The sequence below is a fragment of the Paracoccidioides brasiliensis genome (assembly GCF_000150735.1).
Source record: "Paracoccidioides brasiliensis Pb18 unplaced genomic scaffold supercont2.7, whole genome shotgun sequence".
Classification (NCBI taxonomy): Eukaryota; Fungi; Ascomycota; class Eurotiomycetes; order Onygenales; family Ajellomycetaceae; genus Paracoccidioides; species Paracoccidioides brasiliensis.
In genome coordinates this window covers 1,413,678-1,432,592 of record NW_011371364.1, presented here as the reverse complement: position 1 = coordinate 1,432,592, position 18,915 = coordinate 1,413,678, and the positions used below count along the sequence as shown (strand labels likewise).

The window sequence follows — 18,915 nt, the reverse complement described above, 5'->3', positions numbered from 1 at the left end:
TTTGGCCCCCGGGGGGGGGGGGGGGGGGGGGGGAGGGAGGAAAAGGAAGAGGAGGAAGAGTAAGAGGAAGAGTAAGAGGAAGAGTAAGAGGAAGAGTAAGAGGAAGAGTAAGAGTAAGAGTAAGAGTAAGAGTAAGAGTAAGAGTAAGAGTAAGAGTAAGAGGAAGAGTAAGAGAGGGTTGATGGGTTTAACGCAGTGGAGAGAAGAAAATCGAAAAGGCAGACGAAGATCGCTTATAAAGACGGTTGTTGATATCCGCAGAGCGCAAGCAGCAAGAACCCATTGGGTTGGCCCCAGCCTCTGGGGCGGCAAGCTACGGGGGAAGACCCAACCTTCCAGCAAGGTTTGACTGCCTCCGTTACGCCGGCGTACCAGAGGGGGGAAGGGAAAAACATCGAAACATCGAAACATCGAAACATCGAAACATCCGTCGGCAGGCGCGGGGTTTTGCGTAGGGATAAACGCCGAGGGGGGTGCGGATAAAGTGTATTTCCGGGACAATTACCATACCGTACAGTCTCTGTTGGCCATTCCAGGGTTTCTCTATGACGTCAATGTATTGCCGCACCCAGAAGTTGGTGCTTTATTCAATGCTTGGAAAAAAAAAAAAAAAAAAAAAAAAAAAAAAAAAAAAAAGGGAGACTTTGGGCCAAGTAAAACTGTATATGAGATTGTCCGGTTAAACGGACGGGAATATAATCAGCGAAGTTCCACGGAATTAAGGAAGTGTGCTGAAACGAGGAGCCTTCCTGCTTTCTGGTGAAGAATATATTCAGCACAATGGGTCCCCCCCCCCCACCTATAGTTATTATAGTTATTTACCAGATTCTTCATTCAGCCTTGGTATTTCTAGAACCTGGCCCTATTCAATCGCGTCTCATTTATTTGTGCACTTTGTAGAATTTCTGTCCAGTGCAACTCCTCTGTCTGGAGGTTCAGACCCCGTCTGCCGTGCCGGGTAGAAACCCATAGTTTTCTTTCTTGCGCGCTGGTATTGATCGGGAACGGTGCAAAAGGATGATGATGGTGAATCTGATATGATGGATGGAGAGACTGACTGACTGGCATTGGGGGTTGGGATGCTTCAGTCTACTGGTGTATGTTGCTCGATTTGTGGTGGGGTAGACTGAGATTCATCGGCGAATGAGTGAGTTAGTAGCTAGCCTTGTGCAATAAATAGATTGGTTGACAGTAAGATGTTTCATATTCAAAAAGGGATGATGGGCCTTTATCCTCTTAACGCTTAGTTATATCAGATAATGCCTGAGGATAGTTATACCCACTTTTGCTGAAGCATATGCAAAGGGTATCTATCTCACATAACCAATGTCTGCCAACAAAGATATCTTTATCCTTTTGATTCAAGGTCCAATTTCTTTATTTCTTTTCCCATGGTTACGGGCTTCTCTACTTCCAATTCTTTATAACTTTCAAAAACACTTATACCTCTTAACACGTACTCTGCATTTCTTTTTTTACCACGAATAAGATATCTTACTAGAATTTTTCCAACTGTGAAAGACAAAGATCTTCCGGGACAAAGGCAAAAAAAATAAATAAATAAATAACAATTAAAAATAAAAATAAAAATTAAAATTAAAATTAAAAATTAAAAATATGCACTTGTGACATCAAACAGCAGCTGGAGTGTCCATCCTCTGTATGAGATCGATATCTTCGGACTCGCTTTCCCGCGTGCTACTGAATAATATCAAGACAGTTAATATTCATGATGTATATCAAGCTCTGTGTTTGAAGGCATGTACCCAGCCGGGAACTGATCATTCTCGAAGAGTTGCGGTAGTTGTGGTAAAAGACAATGGGAAGCAAACAATACCTGACTGACATGGTTTCTGGACTTCGCCCGTGCGTTTTTTCCAGTATTTTAAAATCAGCCAGCATTAGTTTGCTCTTCCCGCTCCCTGCCGGAAAAGCATCCTATATTATCACCTGTATTTGTAGAGATTTCTCTGTTTACGAAAAAGTCCCATTATCGACTACCATGTAAGGTGTAAGGAAATTTGGAAGTATATTGCGGATGGTTAGTTAGATGTTCTACGCTTTTGGCCATGGTCCGGGTTGTATCATTGGCATTGAACGTAAAAGGTGGTTCTGCAGGTGAGGCTGATATCGAGGAACTATCCCTATTTGTCTGTTTCCGTCCATGATGCTACCCTTCTTTATTTGGCTTCAGCTTTAGGAATGGACGGGTGACGGCCTCCCCGAATGTAACGTATCTCCCTTGACGATAGAGGAGACATGAGTCCATGGCTGGGAGATGTTGAGGAAAATACAAGTTCAAATCATTGCTTTTTCGTTTGCCGTGGCAGCACCAAGGCATTCGTGCCCCTGCATAGCCCCCTTATTATGTGCACATACCCGAGGCCTAGAAACGTCAACTAAGAAGGTTTGGAATGGGCACTCACCTGAGTCCAGATACCGGCCAAACAACCTTATGAAATCCTGACTTCAAAGATCTTTTTGCGTTCCCTCCCAAGCCTCGACTATAGAAATATGAGGCTTATCGGAGTGGGAAGGAGGAATATGGATATAAATATCTCTTCACTCTGCCCTTGAAAGTCCTCTGGATCGTTCATCGGTCGCCAGTCATCTTCATCACCTCATTCCATGTCCTTAAGCAAAATCTGATCGGAATTCTTTCGAAGAACAAGATATTCCTCTAGAAATACGTATCGAGAGAGCACCTATACTTTCCTCAATACAGGCTGCCGTTTCCCCCCCCCCCCCCCCCCCCCCCCCCCCCGGCTAAAAGGATTGATGATAAATACCGAGTTCGACCTACCCTCCGTGAAAATGGACAAGCACCAAGCATATAGGGCTGCGGGAGACGACATATGGCTCATGTTTTTTGGAAAGTGGTCCAGGGAAAACGATCTCGAGTTGCATGGGTACCGTGATGTTTCCTGCCATCATTGTCCGAGAGGGGCAGACAGCAGCTGGACCGAGTCCAAAAAACTGTGCTGGTGATGTAGATCCGAGGACGGACACCCTATCTGATGCGGCTCTGTATCTGTTCGCGTTCAAGGGGTACAGAATTGAAGAAACCATTGACAGTTGTGTGGAATTACACGGTGATGGAGATAAAAGGAAAACGAATCAAATCATGAGCGATTTCTCAAGTTTGACGCTTTGCTGTCGGATGCGCCATGTCCTCGAAGGACTGAGTGGGACGGACAGATCACAATCGTATGGACCTCGAATGAGAGACGTTTCGGCAAGCTGAGGGCTGACGGAGAGATCCAAGAAAACACCGTAGGATTCGCGGTTTGATTTGTAAGACCGCTCGCCAGGAGACACCACGCGCTCCTGAAAGGAGTTGGAATGTTTTTGGGAACGAGTTTGATGTTCAGGTCACAATCCAACTTTAGTCGATCTTTGAAGCATATCTAATCAACATAATTATGTTCATCTCCAAATCTCTATCTCAACTCAGGTACCTTGGGATAGCTTGTTTGTCACACCATGGTCCGTTAACCCTCAGTAAAGAAATGGAGAAAAACCGTACGAATATTCCTACCATGAACGGTATTCTGATTCTAACGGTACAAGCAGGTAATCCATATTCATATAGATTTTTTGGGGCGGAGAAGGTATAATTTAGGTTTGGTGTTTTGAAGAGAGAGAAGAAACGGGAGACCCCTAAATAGTCATCCACGAGAAAGTCTTCAGGTGCAAAAAAAGAAGTTAGAAAGAATACCGCTGAACCTATCATTAACAGATTCTCATGGATTAGCTGCAAGGTGAAATGCCATAGTGCTCAGAGATAGATCGGGCGTGGAATTTTCCTTGTTTGAAATTGTAAGCACTCAGGGTTCCTGCAATATTTCGCGGCTAAAACTTAAAAGTTACCGTTGAAACTGTGTGTAAGAATTGTTTCGAGTTGACAGAGATGGGTGCGACTGGTAGGTAACGGATGGACAGGGAGAATAGTTAACATCCATGGCTTTCTGGGATAGTTCAGGCTCGTGTTATCAACGAATTCATATCCATGCATGAAGAAGACAATTTGGATATCCCGCGTGCCACTTGATGGGAGGTTGTGAGAGACATGGCTTCGGTTACAGACGATTGATCTTGCAGTCTCCGTCCGAAATACCTCTTTTTATACAGGTCCATTCGGGTTTAAACACGGCAGAGTTCAAAGCTGCCTAGAGCTGCATCAAGATGCCTGTCATGCTTGTCAGGCTAAAAATTCACATGAGAATGACTCAACTGGCGTTCTCTTGATACTTCCTCCTTCGCCCAGGTCTTTTGCCCAGATGGTATAGACAATTTTCAAACAACAGGTTGGGTCGAAGGACGCGGATGGATGCCTCCATATATATATACCCAAGCTGTAAGGCTTAGTGGTCCATTGGGCAGCATTGTGTACCCCATTGAAAGGATACAATTCTTGCGAACCAAGGAGGCTAAGGAAAGAAGAAAAGGGAGGGGTAGGAAGGCTGTGCATACATTTTTGGAAGCCATGCCAAATTATTATAGTTGCCCAGACGTAGGTACCTCAAAATAGGATCTCAAGTTGAGACTTTGTAGCTCTCTTTTTGCTCCTTTGGATAGGAGCCTGATACGTTAGTGCAAGAAACATTGGTGTTGCCGTTGATTCCGAGAGCCTATAAGGACCAAATCTAGGATATATTTTGGGGAGATCCGATACCAAGCCTTGTGTTTGTTTGTTTTGTGTAGTAAGTGATCGGAAGAGCTATCTATCTGAGCAGTTTTAAATGCATGCACGGACGTTTTGACATGGTTGCTGGGTTATTAACAGGGATTGCGAGAGACAACGAGGGAGACCAAGGAGGCGCTAAAAGAGGAGTCTAAACCCGCCAAAAGCAAACGTTCAATCTGATGGTGGCTTCTTCTGGTGGGAAACTTAGAATTTCGAGCAAAGCGATTGCGGATACTTGATTCCGATGCTAATCTTAATCGGGGAACTTTTAGGAATGTTCGATATCTCGGTAAGGCCAAAACAAGTAACTATAACTAGTAAGTTAAAGCTGAGTAATTTGAAGTACGTGCAATGAGCCTCATAAGGTGGAGATTGTTGAGGATTGGCGTGAACTTTATCATGCAGTCATAGATAACCTTGTTAGCTAACCAGCCAATGATAGTCGGCCTGAGGTGCAAGGCCGATAATTTGGACACTGGCAGGCTCTGTAAAATCATAGAGCTCGAGTTGAATCAGTCAAATAAATCGATATTTAGGACTGCATGGCAACTTGTCTGCTTGTACAGCACATAAGAGAACCACTGGAATTTTGGTTAAATAAGTTCCCGTAGAAAGACTGGTTTCCGGGATCATGCAGGTCCAGATAATGGGCACAGATTGATCAATGAGGGAGAGCAAATAGAAATGCCTGACAAGATTTTCGGGTGATGAGTGATAAGCCGAATGAATCTCTTCACTTTTGGCGTGTGAATGGGTTGTAGTGTACTGTGGGGTACACATGCTGGCTGTATGGTGTATGCTTCGCGACCTTTGCACAAGCTTCCGGAACTGACAACAATTGATCTCCTCCAAGGTTGTGGCTCGAATCTTGAGAGCGATCATATTAATTAACATGGTTACTGAACTGTTGCCTTGGCACGAGAAATTCCGCGAATACCTGGAAGATCTAACGTCAGTGACAGGCTCGATGTTGCAATGAAGTGGCGCTTGCTTTCCCCGCACGTCACATGCCAACCTACCTGAAGTCTCCTCACATTGGCGAGTTCTCTGGCTTGGGAGATGACGAGGCATTGCGAAGCAGAAGCTTCGAGATACCCGATTACACAAATGCGGGGTTGAGGGGTCAAAATGAGACTCTCTGACATGGAAAAAAGGAAGTTACTATTATCAATGGTACAGCAGAGAAGCCTTGTGCTTCATTCAGACTTTTAGGGGCACCGCCGGTATAAACACAACGACATGATCCTAGCGCATAACAAATGCCATTTTAACAATGGAATGAATTAAGCCGGAGACTGTAGACAATGCGGACCAATGCGGACAAAAGATAACATGGAAAGTTGTGGCTGATAGAAAAGCAGTCTGGAAAGTGACATCGGCCACTTGTAATAACGTTTCCACCTTTGAGCAGCATGCTGATTCGGATTCGATTCGGCTATAGTACCACAGCTGTGCTCCCTACATGACAGATGGTTACCCGTGAACGTGGAGGAACAAGAAAGGGTGGAGAGTTGGTGTTAAAACGTGATATACCATGTCTGCGGGTTTAGGTAGCCAGGGGTACGAAGAAGCTAGTTAGGGTTAGCAGGTTAAATGGATGATGAGATAAAAAAAAAAAAAAAAAGGAAGAAAATTGGGGGGTTGGGAGAGAAGGAAAAGCGAAGATGGTGGATGACGATTTACGGGATATGGGCTGAATCTGAGGTTTCACAGCAGAGCCGCAAGCAGAGCCGCACCCAAACGCCCTGAACTTCGGATTGATGAGACACGGGAATTAACAGAAATAGAAAAAAAAAAGCAGACCAAGCCGTAAATAAAGGCCCGGCGGTCGCTGTTTTCCTGCAGATCATTGGCTGGAATGCAAATGGCGGTAGTTTAGCGCGGAATTATGAATTGGATGATGTCAACAGTTTGGCTGTTGGCTGAAAATACGATGGGCAGACGCTTACATCCTCTTCAAGATCGATTATTGGCTGTGAGTCGTGATATTGAATTTAGATGGCTCGTTAGGCCCAAATCTACGCGGGATTTGGACTAAAGTTGGCAGGGAGCAAGATGGGGATCTTAAGAATCAGAGCAATCAGAAAACTAGTTTACGTTAACTAGTTATCAGGCAGTCATATTATTCGTCTCGCCATCGTAACCGTCCTGCTTTCTTGGGATCTTGACCCATGCAAGGATGGGGATGCAATATTCCAGTTTCCAATCATTCTGGCAGTCTGAAGCGGCTTAAAAAACGCATGAATACCTAAGCAAGCGGTGTCCAAGGTGGTCCCCAGGAACAAGTTGCAGCATTTCCGTCGATCGGGATTGTGGAACTTCTTTTGATCACACCTATTTGTCTTGGTTTGCGCTTCGCCACAATCGTGATGTCGAGCCCTGGTCCAACAACAGCTGGGGAAGGACATAACCCAGCTCCAGAATGACCCTGAACTTTAAACGATTGTTGGGTCCAAGCAGGTTTCCATGGCCGATCACGATATGATGGTTGGTGAGATGAGATGCTGCCGTCGTCCTCGATGCGCGGAGTCCCCTTTGCGGCTCTTGATCCTCCCCTGTCTTACTCATAATATCTCACGGAGCCTCATCCTGGCGTAAAAGAACGCGTTGAATATTCGAGATTGACCAATGTCCGCAGTAATTGACTAGTTAATAAAATCTTCCGAGGACATTCCGTCTCTTCATACTACTACTCCTGCGACGGGGTCTTTTAACTATTCCTCAGCCTTGTGTGGTTCCAGTCACGTTTATTGCTTTTTAATCCTGAATTTCAGCCTCATCGCCTGTAAGATATAAAACCCACAACTGCGCTTGTTCTCTCCGAGGATCCGGTATGACTTGGTGTTTGTCTTGTCTTTTCTGCCTTTTCATACAGCTCCCATGTTCTAGCGGCTTCCCTGGTATTGGCGTACGCTTGAGTTTCATCAGGGGTTCAAGTATCAACTAATTATGCTCATTTGAACGGGAACAGGTTTCTCCGCTAGGCCCAAGTGGGTCATTGTTGTGCTGGGTAGTGACGTTATATTGCTCTTCTTTCTTATCAAAATTCGTCGCTATCCCTTGTTTGTCGATGTCATGCCGACTACCCTTAATTCTATACCCTTTGATATATGGCATCAAATTGCCTCTCGGCTGGATCCTCAAGATTATATCAATCTGAGCTTTGTCAACCGAAATCTCTATTCTCTGTTGAAAAGCGAGTTGACAGCTAGGAATGCAGCACAGGTAACTACTCAAGGTCGTCCTCGGTTATTAAAAGCATGGACTGACACGTTTCAAGTTGCATATTGCCCATACATCAGAGGGCAGGTTGGCCTCGGGGGGACAAATCACCTATACCGAGGCACTTCGGCGCGTGTATGACGTGCGCGAAGCAGTAGCTAATGCGCAACCTTACTCAGCATGTCTGGTTGCGTATAGTGAGACGTTTCTATTCAACCAAGGAGTATTATGTTATTTGGATAAGAGCGAGATTCGCACGCTAGACGTGCATGGCGCTGCTCGGGAAGAACAAGTCGTTAATGTTGGGGCTGTGCTCCGGCGTGCCAGCTCCAATGTGTCGACAGATTTTAGCCAAGAGGTGCAATTCTCGCTTTTGTATTATAGCCACGGCATCGTTGCGTGTCTGTGTGAAATCGAGGAACGCATATCGTGGCTGATTGCCATTGATGTTAAGCCAACATGTACGCGAAAACAGGGTAGAATCCTCCTCCTTAAACGGCTCGAGTCTACGAGAAGAATATTCGTCCGTCATAATGGATCAGTTCTATTTTATGGAACCCATTCCTATTTTGCGGGGCATGGTCACCATGAATGGGTAATTCACGGATGGGATCTAGTGAATATGCGGCCCCTGACGGAGCGACCTGTCCAACTCGAAAATTTTGTTGGGTCTGAAATCGGGACTTCGATATGTTTCGAAATTCATGACGACCATTTCTACGCTATTTCGACGGAAACTGGGTTTGAGGACGAAGAAATCGATTGGACTTCCTACTATATTTGTATCCGATTTCCGACAGCAAAGCCTCACAAGGTTGAATGGCGACGACTCTGGCGTCGGCAGCACCGCGAAGGCCCTATCAATGACACTTGGACGAACATTTCTCTTCGAACGGACGTGGCAACGGATCAACTCATGATAATAGAATGTCGAAGAGAATGGTATCGTGGTGGTAGTACGAATCTGCGCACTTACTACATGCAGCCCCTTTCGTGTTTCATAACAGACTCATCGGAGGAGAGTAACGATGGCACTGGTCAGAGGAAAGATTTGCGCGCTGACAGCGATTCACACGAAACTTATGGGTCACCTAGCACCGGATTCCCTGGATATCTGCCAGTCCCTTTCCTGCCTGATGATCCTTTAACTTCAACTCTGGATGATCGCAGCAAACCTAACTATGAACCTCCCAAAAAGCGCATTCGCCTCCACTATCATCCAGAGTATGAAGACAGGGAAATCTCTTCACCCGCAAGAAGGGATTTTATCCTCTCCAAGACCAAATATCGAACGTATAACCATTCTGCATCGGCTTTTATCGATTTGGTTAATGATGGCACCTCAACAAACTCACCGACACTAGCGGTACCAGATCAATTACGTCTTCGAATAGTTTCCCGGAAACGAAAATGCCCAATCAGCGAGAACGGTTATTTATACCCACCGGAGCTTGATGACGATAACACACCCATACCACTGAGCGATGAACGCTTTGAATCCCGTGGGACCAAGCTTTGGCCTCCTCTAAATGCGCCGCCGGAACTTCTTTCCCTGCTTTGCCCCTCAAGGAGATGCAGAGATGTGTCAGCCGCCTCCGATGAACGGTCTGTTGTTTATTCAACAGACCCGTCAACTCCAGACGGCAGAAGGCCAATAATCTTGATCAGCTTCGATCCCACTATACAGCTCAGCAATCTGAGGCGACTTCCTATAAAACCTGTCGCTGAGGAGTCAAGCCGTCCCGTTGTAATTGACAGGGCAGATGTCAGGCTTAACAGAGGACAGCCGAAAACTAGTACGCTGATTGAGCCTGATATGGGGTTATCTCCGTCGTCTTCACCACCCAGTCCAACTCAAGTGCCCTTGTTCAGGATAGAGCCCGCGATGTATTTACATATTAACCGGAGTTACTGGCTGCGTTGATGTACTAAGTCGGCCCGCGCCTCTTCTGCATATTCGCTCCTTTTTCTTTCTTCTGCTGTTTTTCTTCTACCTGGCCTTTTACCGGAAGCTGCCTTCATTGTCGTGGAGTTATATATCCATTCCCTAGATTTGTCCTTTTCATTTTTCGAACTTGTAGTCAAAAATTCATTGGCTGCCGTCTTCATCATGTCTCTTCTTTCCATCCCTGTTTTAATAATACATGTAACAACTAGTTATACAAATGACTGAACGGCCACCAACTCTGGTGGGCTGCTGTAGACATGTTAATAGCTACATAGGTACATTCAATACTAAAAAGATATTTGATATCAACTTACCCAGGCTTGCATTCTTCACATCCGAGTGCTTGACAGTCAATTGCCAAAACATGTCCCTTTCATCGGGATAACCAGGATTCAACTACGGAGTTCTTGCATTTTCGGACCAGAACCGTGTACACTATAAATATTATGCTTTTTGATTGGCGGATTCAACAATTCTCTGCAGCGTCTGTTGAAAACATTGGATGGATTTACTCCATTATCCCTGGCATCACATGACTTAACTGCAACAAAGAGTACTCCACGTGACCAGGCTCATGTTTGATCAAAGTGGGTAAAACCGTTTCCATAAAAAGTTTCTCTTCATAATAATCAATGATCTCAAGGACTCTTGCAAAACTGCTTTGTTATTCAAATAGAAATTATTGAGTTTTTTTGGATTCAATTCTCTTCATACTTAAACTTGTTAAAATAGTTATATATAAATATCAAAATCTTTACAGCAGTCTACAAGCAGTTGGTCAGGAGTTGTTAATTAACAAACTCTTGTTAATTAACTACTTATCTTTCGCTTTCATAATCTTCATACAGAACATTCTTCTTCATTTTCTTCAAGTACAATGTGCATATTAGGGTAATGATACTTTAACTAACAACTGCTTAACTAAGTGATAAAAATGAGTTTCTTTTGAGGAGGGAGTAGTTTTACTGGTGTAAAATTTTAAACGACCTGAAAAGTGATTTTACAATGTATTGTGAGACGTTAGGGCGAGGGGTCACGTGGAGAGCGGAACCCTTTGACAAGGTGAAAGAACATTCATTTCTTGCGGAAAACTGCAATAGGTTTACTTCACCACGACAACAGCTGTCACAATGTCTCCCGTCACTCTTCACCTCCGTGCGGAGGACAAGATCTTGGAGCACAGGTATGGCTGTCTTTAGGATTTATTCCAAATCGCAATCCACTCCCATGACACAATTGAATCAACGATCAAATAAACCTAAAAGATAAAAAAGTTGAAGCAACCAACCCCATACATGTTCATATACGTCAACCAATACGTATACAAATATCACTAAACCCTTCTCTCAAAAAGATCCGCCCTAACCCCCGCTACCACCCGCGCCCTCGTTGACGCCGGCTACATCGTCAAAGTCGAGCGCTCTCCAACCTCCGCCCTGCGCAAGCGAATCTTCCCCGATGCAGAGTTCGAAGAGGCCGGCGCCACGCTCGTGCCCGAAGGTTCCTGGGTTGATGCACCACTTGACAGTATTATCCTGGGACTGAAGGAGCTGGACGAGACGAAGGATTTCCCGCTCAGACACGCCCATGTCACCTTTGCGCATTGCTACAAGAATCAAGGAGGATGGGAGAAGTCGTTGGGAAGATGGAGTCGTGGGAATGGGGTGCTGTACGATCTGGAGTTTTTGCAGGTGAGCTTGATAATCATTGGACAATTTGGGGGTGCTGGGGTGGAGGGCTAATCGATGGGATTTGATTTATAGGATGATAATGGGAGACGGATTGCTGCTTTTGGTGATCACTCTTGGTTTTATTCCTTGGGGGAATATGTTTCTTCTCTGTGGATCTGGGACTAATTCATTTATGTCAGGATACCATGCCGGCTTTGCTGGTGCAGCTCTTGCACTGAAAACCTGGGTTTGGCAGCTTGAGCACCCTGACGGCACTCCACTCCCTGGCGTAGAGCAGTTTACCGATGGAAGAGGATACTACCTTAATGAAGCGGAAATGATTAGCCAAATCCGGAATGATGTTGCGCGGGGGGAGAAGATTGCGACCCGCAGACCGAGGATCCTCGTTATTGGCGCTTTGGGACGATGTGGAAAGTACGTTTAAAGCCCTATCCAGCGGGGTATCTTTTTTCATGGTTTAGATTGCTGACACAGAGTGAATAGAGGTGCCGTTGATGCATGTGTCAAAGCGGGATGTGAGGATATCCTGCGTTGGGATATGGCGGAGACAGCCAAGGGTGGCCCGTTCCAGGAGATTGTGGAGTCTGATGTGTAAGTCCTGCACCGCAATTGGCAGATATTTGGTTCTCTCATTCTCTAAATTGCTGATGATCCCTGTTAGATTCGTAAACTGCATCTACTTGAGCGAGAAGATCGCGCCATTTATAGACATGGAGAGTCTGAAGAGCCCTAACAGAAGGCTTTCCGTTATTTGCGACGTCGTAAGTTCCGATAACCTCTTTATCGACTTACGACATGGCATGCTGCTGACATACCTTTGCCGATAGAGCTGTGACACGACAAACCCCAATAACCCTATAGTAAGTTATCATCCACATTACATCCTTGACGTTGAAACCCACAGGGCTAACGTTTGCTCTTCAGCCAATCTACAACATCAATACTGTAAGACCTCTTATTCTACCCAGAACTTAAGCCCATGAAAACAACACTAGAACAAGAATCCAACCCTCACTCTAGACTTTCGGCAAACCAACCGTCGCTCTTCCACTCTCCAACCCTCCCCTAAGCGTAATCTGTATGTCCCACACTCTTAATCCTCCCCTTTCTCCCTCTCCCCCTCTGCCCGACTGACTTTCGAAAAACCCCATCTCTCAGCAATCGACCATCTCCCCAGCCTCCTCCCAGCAGAGTCTTCCAATGCCTTCTCCGCCGATCTCCTCCCATACATGAAGGAGATCAGACACCGTGACTCAAACCCTGTCTGGCAGCGTGCTGAGAAGCTGTTTAGGGATAAGGTCAAGGCTCTCCCCGAGGAGTTGCAGAAGGCTGAGTAAATGTGCAAAAGGCGGAATATGTTTTTGAGATGAAATTGACTTTCGACCTCTTTGACACGATCAACCCCTAGCTAGCATGGAAAGTTGGAGAATGAGGATAATGTGGTGTGGAAAAGAAAATTAAAAAAAAGTGTTCGAATGATAGATGTAGACGGGAGGGCTATTTCTGGCAGAGTGATTTTTTATTTTTATGTTTTTTTTTTTTTTTTTTTTAATTTCCCTCCCCCTTCCCTTGTTTTCAACCGAGTTACGTGCAGGGCATTGAGGTGGAACATTGATTGGTTGGCCAAAAAGGTTGGCAAAATCAAAATCAAACATCTATCTCCGTGAATGTGAATATAGAAAGTCGTATCAAAAATGTCAGCCATCAAGCAGAGCAGCTACTCATCAGTTGGAAAGAAAGCTAGGCTCCTTGCATTCAATGAATTAATGGTAGGAACTGTATCTCCTATACCAGGTTCACTCGAAGGACTTTATTAATATACAATAAGACTATGTCAACGATGCTACATTATGTACAGTTGCATACGTAAACTAACAATAATAAAAGATAAGGGGCGCGAATGTGAGTGACAGGAAAACAAACCCATCCCAACGACCAAAAACTCGAGCAAGCGCGCTGAAAGAAAGAAAGAAAGAAAGAAAGAAAGAAAGAAAGAAAAAATAAAAATAAAAATAAAAATAAAAATAAAAAAAAGGCTGCCCTCCAGGAACAACATATTCTCAGAGACCAAAATATCTAAAACCGGGATGGAGATGGCGCATCACAAGCTGGTCCAGAAGGAAGAAAATGCATAGCTGCTAATATGAGCACTGGCGAGGAGGAAAAGAGCGAGATAAGGTAAGGGGGAAAAATTACACCGGAATCAACGCATGAGTAGAAAAGAGAGCAAGGAGATTTGGGGGCCTTCTATGGATAATGGTGAGCGATGGATGGTGATGTTTTGAAAACCCATCTTCAAAAAATGTTATACGGTATGAAACGCGCGCGGGATGCAGTATGTATGTGTGCAGGTATGTAAGCTCTGGCTTGACATGGAAGAATGAAGGCATTGATGGGTTGGATGATGCGTTTTCGGTTTCTCTGTTGTTGTTGTTGTTGTTTGTCATCCCGGAAAGAAGCAGGAGGGAGCTCCAACAAAGGGTCGAGAAGGATGCTTCTAATTTAATTTGACATAATTTCCTGTTTGTTATTGTTTCGTTAGAGTTGTTTGGGAAAACAAGAGGAAAAAAGGGAAAAGATCTCTCTACAAGGAGGAAGTATGGCGTGGGAATGGAATGGGATGGTTGGAATGGAATGGGTTGAAATGGAATGGGTTGGATGGAATGGGTGGGTTGGTCATTACCTGGAAACTGCCCCGTCTTCCCGTTGATCTTCCCCGTCCACCATTCATTCTCATTAGCGGTCCGCTCTATAATCTCTATCACGTCGCCGGCCGTGAAGCTGAGGTCGCCATACGCCTGCGCCTCATAGTCGTACAAGGCCGTCACGGTTTCCACAGGAGATGATGCAGCGAAGCGTGCTGGTTTAGGCGGAGGCGGCGGCGGCGGCTTCGCCTTTGCCGCAGCAGCGAGAGAGCCCGCTCCGCCGATGAGCGTAGAGGCAGTGTGAGCGGAGTATGGTGGTGGCGGGGTGTCCGAGGAAGTGTCTGCAGTGTGGCGGGTTGGGTATGCCTTGCTGTTCGCAGCAAGCTTATCTTTGCCGCCTGGTGGTAATTTGGATCCTGGTTGTTGACGACCACTTCTGGTCTTGAAGTGGACGATCGCCAGCCCCTCCGCCCTCTCCTTGACGTTGCCTCGTTTTCGGTCGAAAGCCTCTTCGACATCTGACGTCAGGTCGAAGTAAGGGATCTTCATGCCCTGCATCTGTTCGTGGAGGGTGTAGAAGATGTTGAGCTGCATGAAGTAGAAGGATTGGAAGAGGGGCTTGATCAGCTCTGCTTCAAGATGGAAGAGCTGGGGGAGCTCCCTTTTCAAGAGATCGTTGTAGAAGTTAAAGTCTGCCGTGGCTTGCTCGACGTCATTCTCGGCCTTGTACAGGGCTTTCTCATCCTTTAGTGACTTGTCTTTCTTATCCTGCAGCTTCTTTAACGTGGCACGGTGCCGGTCATAGTCCAGCTGTTTATGTTGTCGTTTTACGGCGACTTTACGAATGATCTTGATAATTTCCAGGAGCTCCTCGGCCGGGTGAACCACCCGGGAATTGATCAATTCCAATTCCGGCTCCAGGGTCACTTGCAGCTCACGAACGATCGACGCATATCCATCGCATGCATCCAGTCCTTCTTGATTCCCTTCGGGGATTTCGCTTTCAGGATCTGACACTCGGCCGGAGATGGGCTTATACAGTTCTTTGATAGCCTCAGAGAATTGGATCTGGTGGTTCAGCATGCCTAGAGAGGAAACGAATTAGTATTGGTACAACTCAGGAAGGGAAGCCTAAAAGATCTAAAAAAAGAAAAAAAAAAAAAAAAAAGAAAGAAAAGAAAGAAAAGAAAGAAAACCAGGGAGCATTGATTTCTTTATGTGACAATCGGGATACCATTGATGGCGTCGAAGTACTTCTTTGATTCATCATGCAACTTCTTCGTTTCCTTCTCCAACTCCACAAATCTCCGGTCTGCGTCTATGTAGACGGCGTCCTTGGTGTGCTCGCCGACGTTGAACTTCGCTTTGATAGTCTGTGGAGCGCGCACGACGCTCTTCTGCAGCCCCTTGAGACTCATGTTTCCGAGTTAGCTCCCCACTAAAACGGGAGCGGAGGATTCTTGCGACAGCACCAGAGCGTCAAGGATGTGGGAGATTAGCTTCTGAGATGTGTAAATCCTCGAGTCGAGTCGAGTCGAGAATCTGAGTAAAGTGTAGGAATGAATGGCGTTTGTGTCGAGGGCGAAGGATCGATCTGGTGCTCTTCTTTTTTTTTTTTTTTCTCGTCCTGCAGCGTCCAACGGTCAAAGCAGGATGCCGTAGCTGAAGGCCTGGAGAGAAGATCGATGTCGACGATTGCTGCCCGATGGCGAAATGGGTGGTTTGGCTTGTTGCATTGTTCTCAACGCATGGTTCCCCCCATTCCAAAGTCCCGATGGAAGTTTCTCGGCTGGGCTGCGCAGGCGGGGTCGGGATTATGTAAGCCTCGCGGGGGGTTCGCCACCGCGGGCGTAACCGGGCTGAGGCGCTTGAAACCATTTAGCTGGTTAGTCGGGCGGTGCAGTCTGGCACTGGGAGATGACTAAGACTGAGCTAGGCTGTTTGTGTCTAGGGGAACATCTCCAGCCACACAGCGGAAAGGAAAGAGGGAAAATGAAAGAGCAGAACAGAAGAAAGTGACTGACTAAGCCCCGTTGACTGACTAGTTAATGCTACCATAGTTAACTAATTAATTAATCGTGTCACTGCGCAACCCAACACCTCATGTGGGTGCAACCACTCCAAAATGATAAAAATCTTGCAATTTCATCATCTTCATCATCTTCATCAATTAATAACTCACCACAATGTCAAATAAGAATAAAAATATTGAAGACTGTATTCAAAAAGCTATTGCTTATCATCAAAATACCTCAAATTTCAAAATACTGTTTTTGTTATAAGAATTTGAGATTTCTTATCAATAGCTCTGAGTGTATATTAATAGAGGAAATCTGAATACTGCAAAGATTTCAGTTAACAAGAGATTAAATGAGAGTCAGAAGGATGTGATTAAACAATGAATCAAGCTGCTTGATGAAAAGAATTGTTCTTTCACAGCTAAACACATTGAAGATTTTATAAATTTAATGCTTAAATATCAGTATATAGATTCTACTACCTCTTCTTCAAAAGTCAGCAAGATGTGAACTTATAGATTCATTGAATACCTATCTGAGTATAGAAGAATGAAACAGAAGTCAATGAATTTAAAGAAAATAATAGTTGAAGATATTGAATATATTAATATATAATTTGAATATCTTTAGATTCTATTTGAGTAGTATCAATTTCACATCTGTGATACATACAACTTTGATAAGATTGAATTTCAAAAATGACAAGAATGTGAAGAATAAGTTATAACTGCTTTTAAAGAAGCTAATTCCATCATTTCTTCATTCTTTTCAATAGGTTCAATTACAGTCATTAAATATGTATTTAAAAATAATCATATCATTTCATCATGGATAATCTTGGTCTTCAAAACACACTTGAAGAATTAATATACATAGACAAATTTGCTCAGCAATTATAGAATTGCTATATCAGATACTAAATTTATAAATAATGAGATTGAATTTGAATAGCTTAAACATTTCAATATTACTATAAAAAAGAGATAGAAAAAAAGTCATCAATTGCTTTTAATGAATAATCATGAATCTCATATCACTGAGGAGTTTATATAATATATAAATTTTCATAAGATAATTCTATATGAATTTTTATCACATGTTACTCATTTGTTACAATCTCTAGATAGTCTATCATTTCAGTAAGATAAGCATTATCATTCAAAAGTAGTCAACAATACTGCATATCATAGTTAAGTATGAAAAATAGCAGTTTCTACAAGATCTTTTAACTATGTGAAAGTAGATTTTTAAATCTAATACAATAGCTGCAGAATGAGCTCAACATGATATATATTCATGAAATTCTGACTGATTTCTTAATACTTTTAAGCAGTAAATCTCATCATCTCCTTCACTGCAGATTTATGAAGATGAGAATGATTCAAATCACATATCTATCATTTTCTCTCAGCTATTCTCATCAAAGATAATTTAAAAGCTAAAACACCATATTTGATGCGTACAAGCAATTGAATAGGTAGGATAAATTATGTCTGATTCTCTTTTAATAAGATGGGCGGATGCCCTGCTATATATACACACTATAATCACTCTATATGGTAGGAGTGATCGCATAGAATAGGAAATATAGAAAAGATTGAGGCCCCTGAGTGGATTAGATAGGGGCGAATAGAGAGCGAATACTAATATAGGAAGGGACGGAAGAATAGAGGCGGAACGCCATAATATTAATATTGTGGAAAACACTATACAAAGTATTAGAGATACTCTTGATTTGAAATCACTCATTTTGACATGTCATTTGAACAAGATATTCAAAGCAAGTCTAATTCACATAGAACTTAATTAGCAATTGATCACTGAATTAGAGAACTTTCTCAACATCAGTAAATGCTGCAGAGCTAAAACAATCTGTTGCCAGATTCAAGTAGGAAGAGTCCTTACTATTAAAGATGTCAATAGAAAAATCAAACAGCATAAGAATAATGAAGCTGAAAAAGAGCAGAATAAGAAAGTGATAGAGACTTGGAGTTGATCCCATGAAAATTGACAATAACCCACTCACACCATTGACAGAAGAGGAATTAAATCAATTTAGAGATGGCACACATACTGAGAATGATGTAGATAATCTTTTTATTATAGATTAGCTACTAGTTGTTAATATAGAGTGCAATAATGAGGATGTGATTCAAGATTTTTATCATTTTGGTGTGGCGCACCCACATGAGGTGTTGGGTTGCGCAGCGGCACGATTAGTTATTAGTTAGTTAGTTAGTTAGTTACATCTCTTTCCTCGGCGCATCGTTACATGGATAAAGCTCCTACAGAGCGCGCTCTCCCAACTTCCCAGGTTTTGAGCTGAGCTACATCTTCACATTCCCCGTTCTCATGTTTTCTACGTACAGAGCATGTGCAAGGGGCAGCATTCCCCCTCGCAAGTACACATTGTTGTATCTTCCTACTTGGTTGTATGCGAGATTTTTGAGGATATCAGCGATTTATCCACTGCCCGGTTTTGGGCGGTTGGTTCCCTGGCTCATATCGCGATATCGGGTATCTCTCCGGTTTAACTCAGGACATAGAGTTCATACCGGGAGCTACTCTCTCTTCTCTCTTCTTTTTCTTCTTTTTCTCTCAAAGTTTACCAATCAATCAATGGGTATTATTACATCATATGGGTCACGGATGCCCATCTGCAAGATGTTCAACCGTTTTGTAATACCCTTCTTCTCCCCTACCC

The 18,915-nt window shown here is 43.9% G+C and overlaps 6 protein-coding genes across 6 annotated transcripts; 3 read left to right on the top strand and 3 right to left on the bottom strand.

The window, feature by feature from the left end:
- Positions 1-2,917: 2,917 nt before the first annotated feature.
- PADG_12045 (uncharacterized protein) lies at positions 2,918-3,244 on the top strand (the record flags this gene model as incomplete). Its single annotated transcript, XM_010763331.1, has 1 exon — positions 2,918-3,244. The coding sequence occupies one exon, from the start codon at positions 2,918-2,920 to the stop codon at positions 3,242-3,244; it is 327 nt and encodes a 108-aa protein (XP_010761633.1).
- Positions 3,245-5,107: 1,863 nt separating this feature from the next.
- PADG_06146 (uncharacterized protein) lies at positions 5,108-5,758 on the bottom strand (the record flags this gene model as incomplete). The annotated part of the gene is made up of 2 exons (XM_010763067.1): positions 5,108-5,172; positions 5,425-5,758. 2 exons carry the CDS (start codon positions 5,756-5,758, stop codon positions 5,108-5,110), a joined length of 399 nt encoding a protein of 132 aa, XP_010761369.1.
- A 1,263-nt stretch (positions 5,759-7,021) lies between these two features.
- On the bottom strand, positions 7,022-7,255 carry PADG_12044 (uncharacterized protein; the record flags this gene model as incomplete). The annotated part of the gene is made up of 1 exon (XM_010763330.1): positions 7,022-7,255. One exon carries the CDS (start codon positions 7,253-7,255, stop codon positions 7,022-7,024), a length of 234 nt encoding a protein of 77 aa, XP_010761632.1.
- Positions 7,256-7,762: 507 nt separating this feature from the next.
- On the top strand, positions 7,763-9,833 carry PADG_06145 (uncharacterized protein; the record flags this gene model as incomplete). The annotated part of the gene is made up of 2 exons (XM_010763245.1): positions 7,763-7,912; positions 7,968-9,833. The coding sequence occupies 2 exons, from the start codon at positions 7,763-7,765 to the stop codon at positions 9,831-9,833; spliced, it is 2,016 nt and encodes a 671-aa protein (XP_010761547.1).
- A 1,154-nt stretch (positions 9,834-10,987) lies between these two features.
- On the top strand, positions 10,988-12,885 carry PADG_06144 (saccharopine dehydrogenase (NAD+, L-lysine-forming); the record flags this gene model as incomplete). Its single annotated transcript, XM_010763066.1, has 10 exons — positions 10,988-11,040; positions 11,212-11,548; positions 11,621-11,651; positions 11,728-11,962; positions 12,032-12,139; positions 12,210-12,309; positions 12,376-12,408; positions 12,473-12,493; positions 12,569-12,626; positions 12,707-12,885. 10 exons carry the CDS (start codon positions 10,988-10,990, stop codon positions 12,883-12,885), a joined length of 1,155 nt encoding a protein of 384 aa, XP_010761368.1.
- An 855-nt stretch (positions 12,886-13,740) lies between these two features.
- PADG_06143 (uncharacterized protein) lies at positions 13,741-15,611 on the bottom strand (the record flags this gene model as incomplete). Its single annotated transcript, XM_010763065.1, has 3 exons — positions 13,741-14,045; positions 14,232-15,278; positions 15,428-15,611. 3 exons carry the CDS (start codon positions 15,609-15,611, stop codon positions 13,741-13,743), a joined length of 1,536 nt encoding a protein of 511 aa, XP_010761367.1.
- Positions 15,612-18,915: the final 3,304 nt, after the last annotated feature.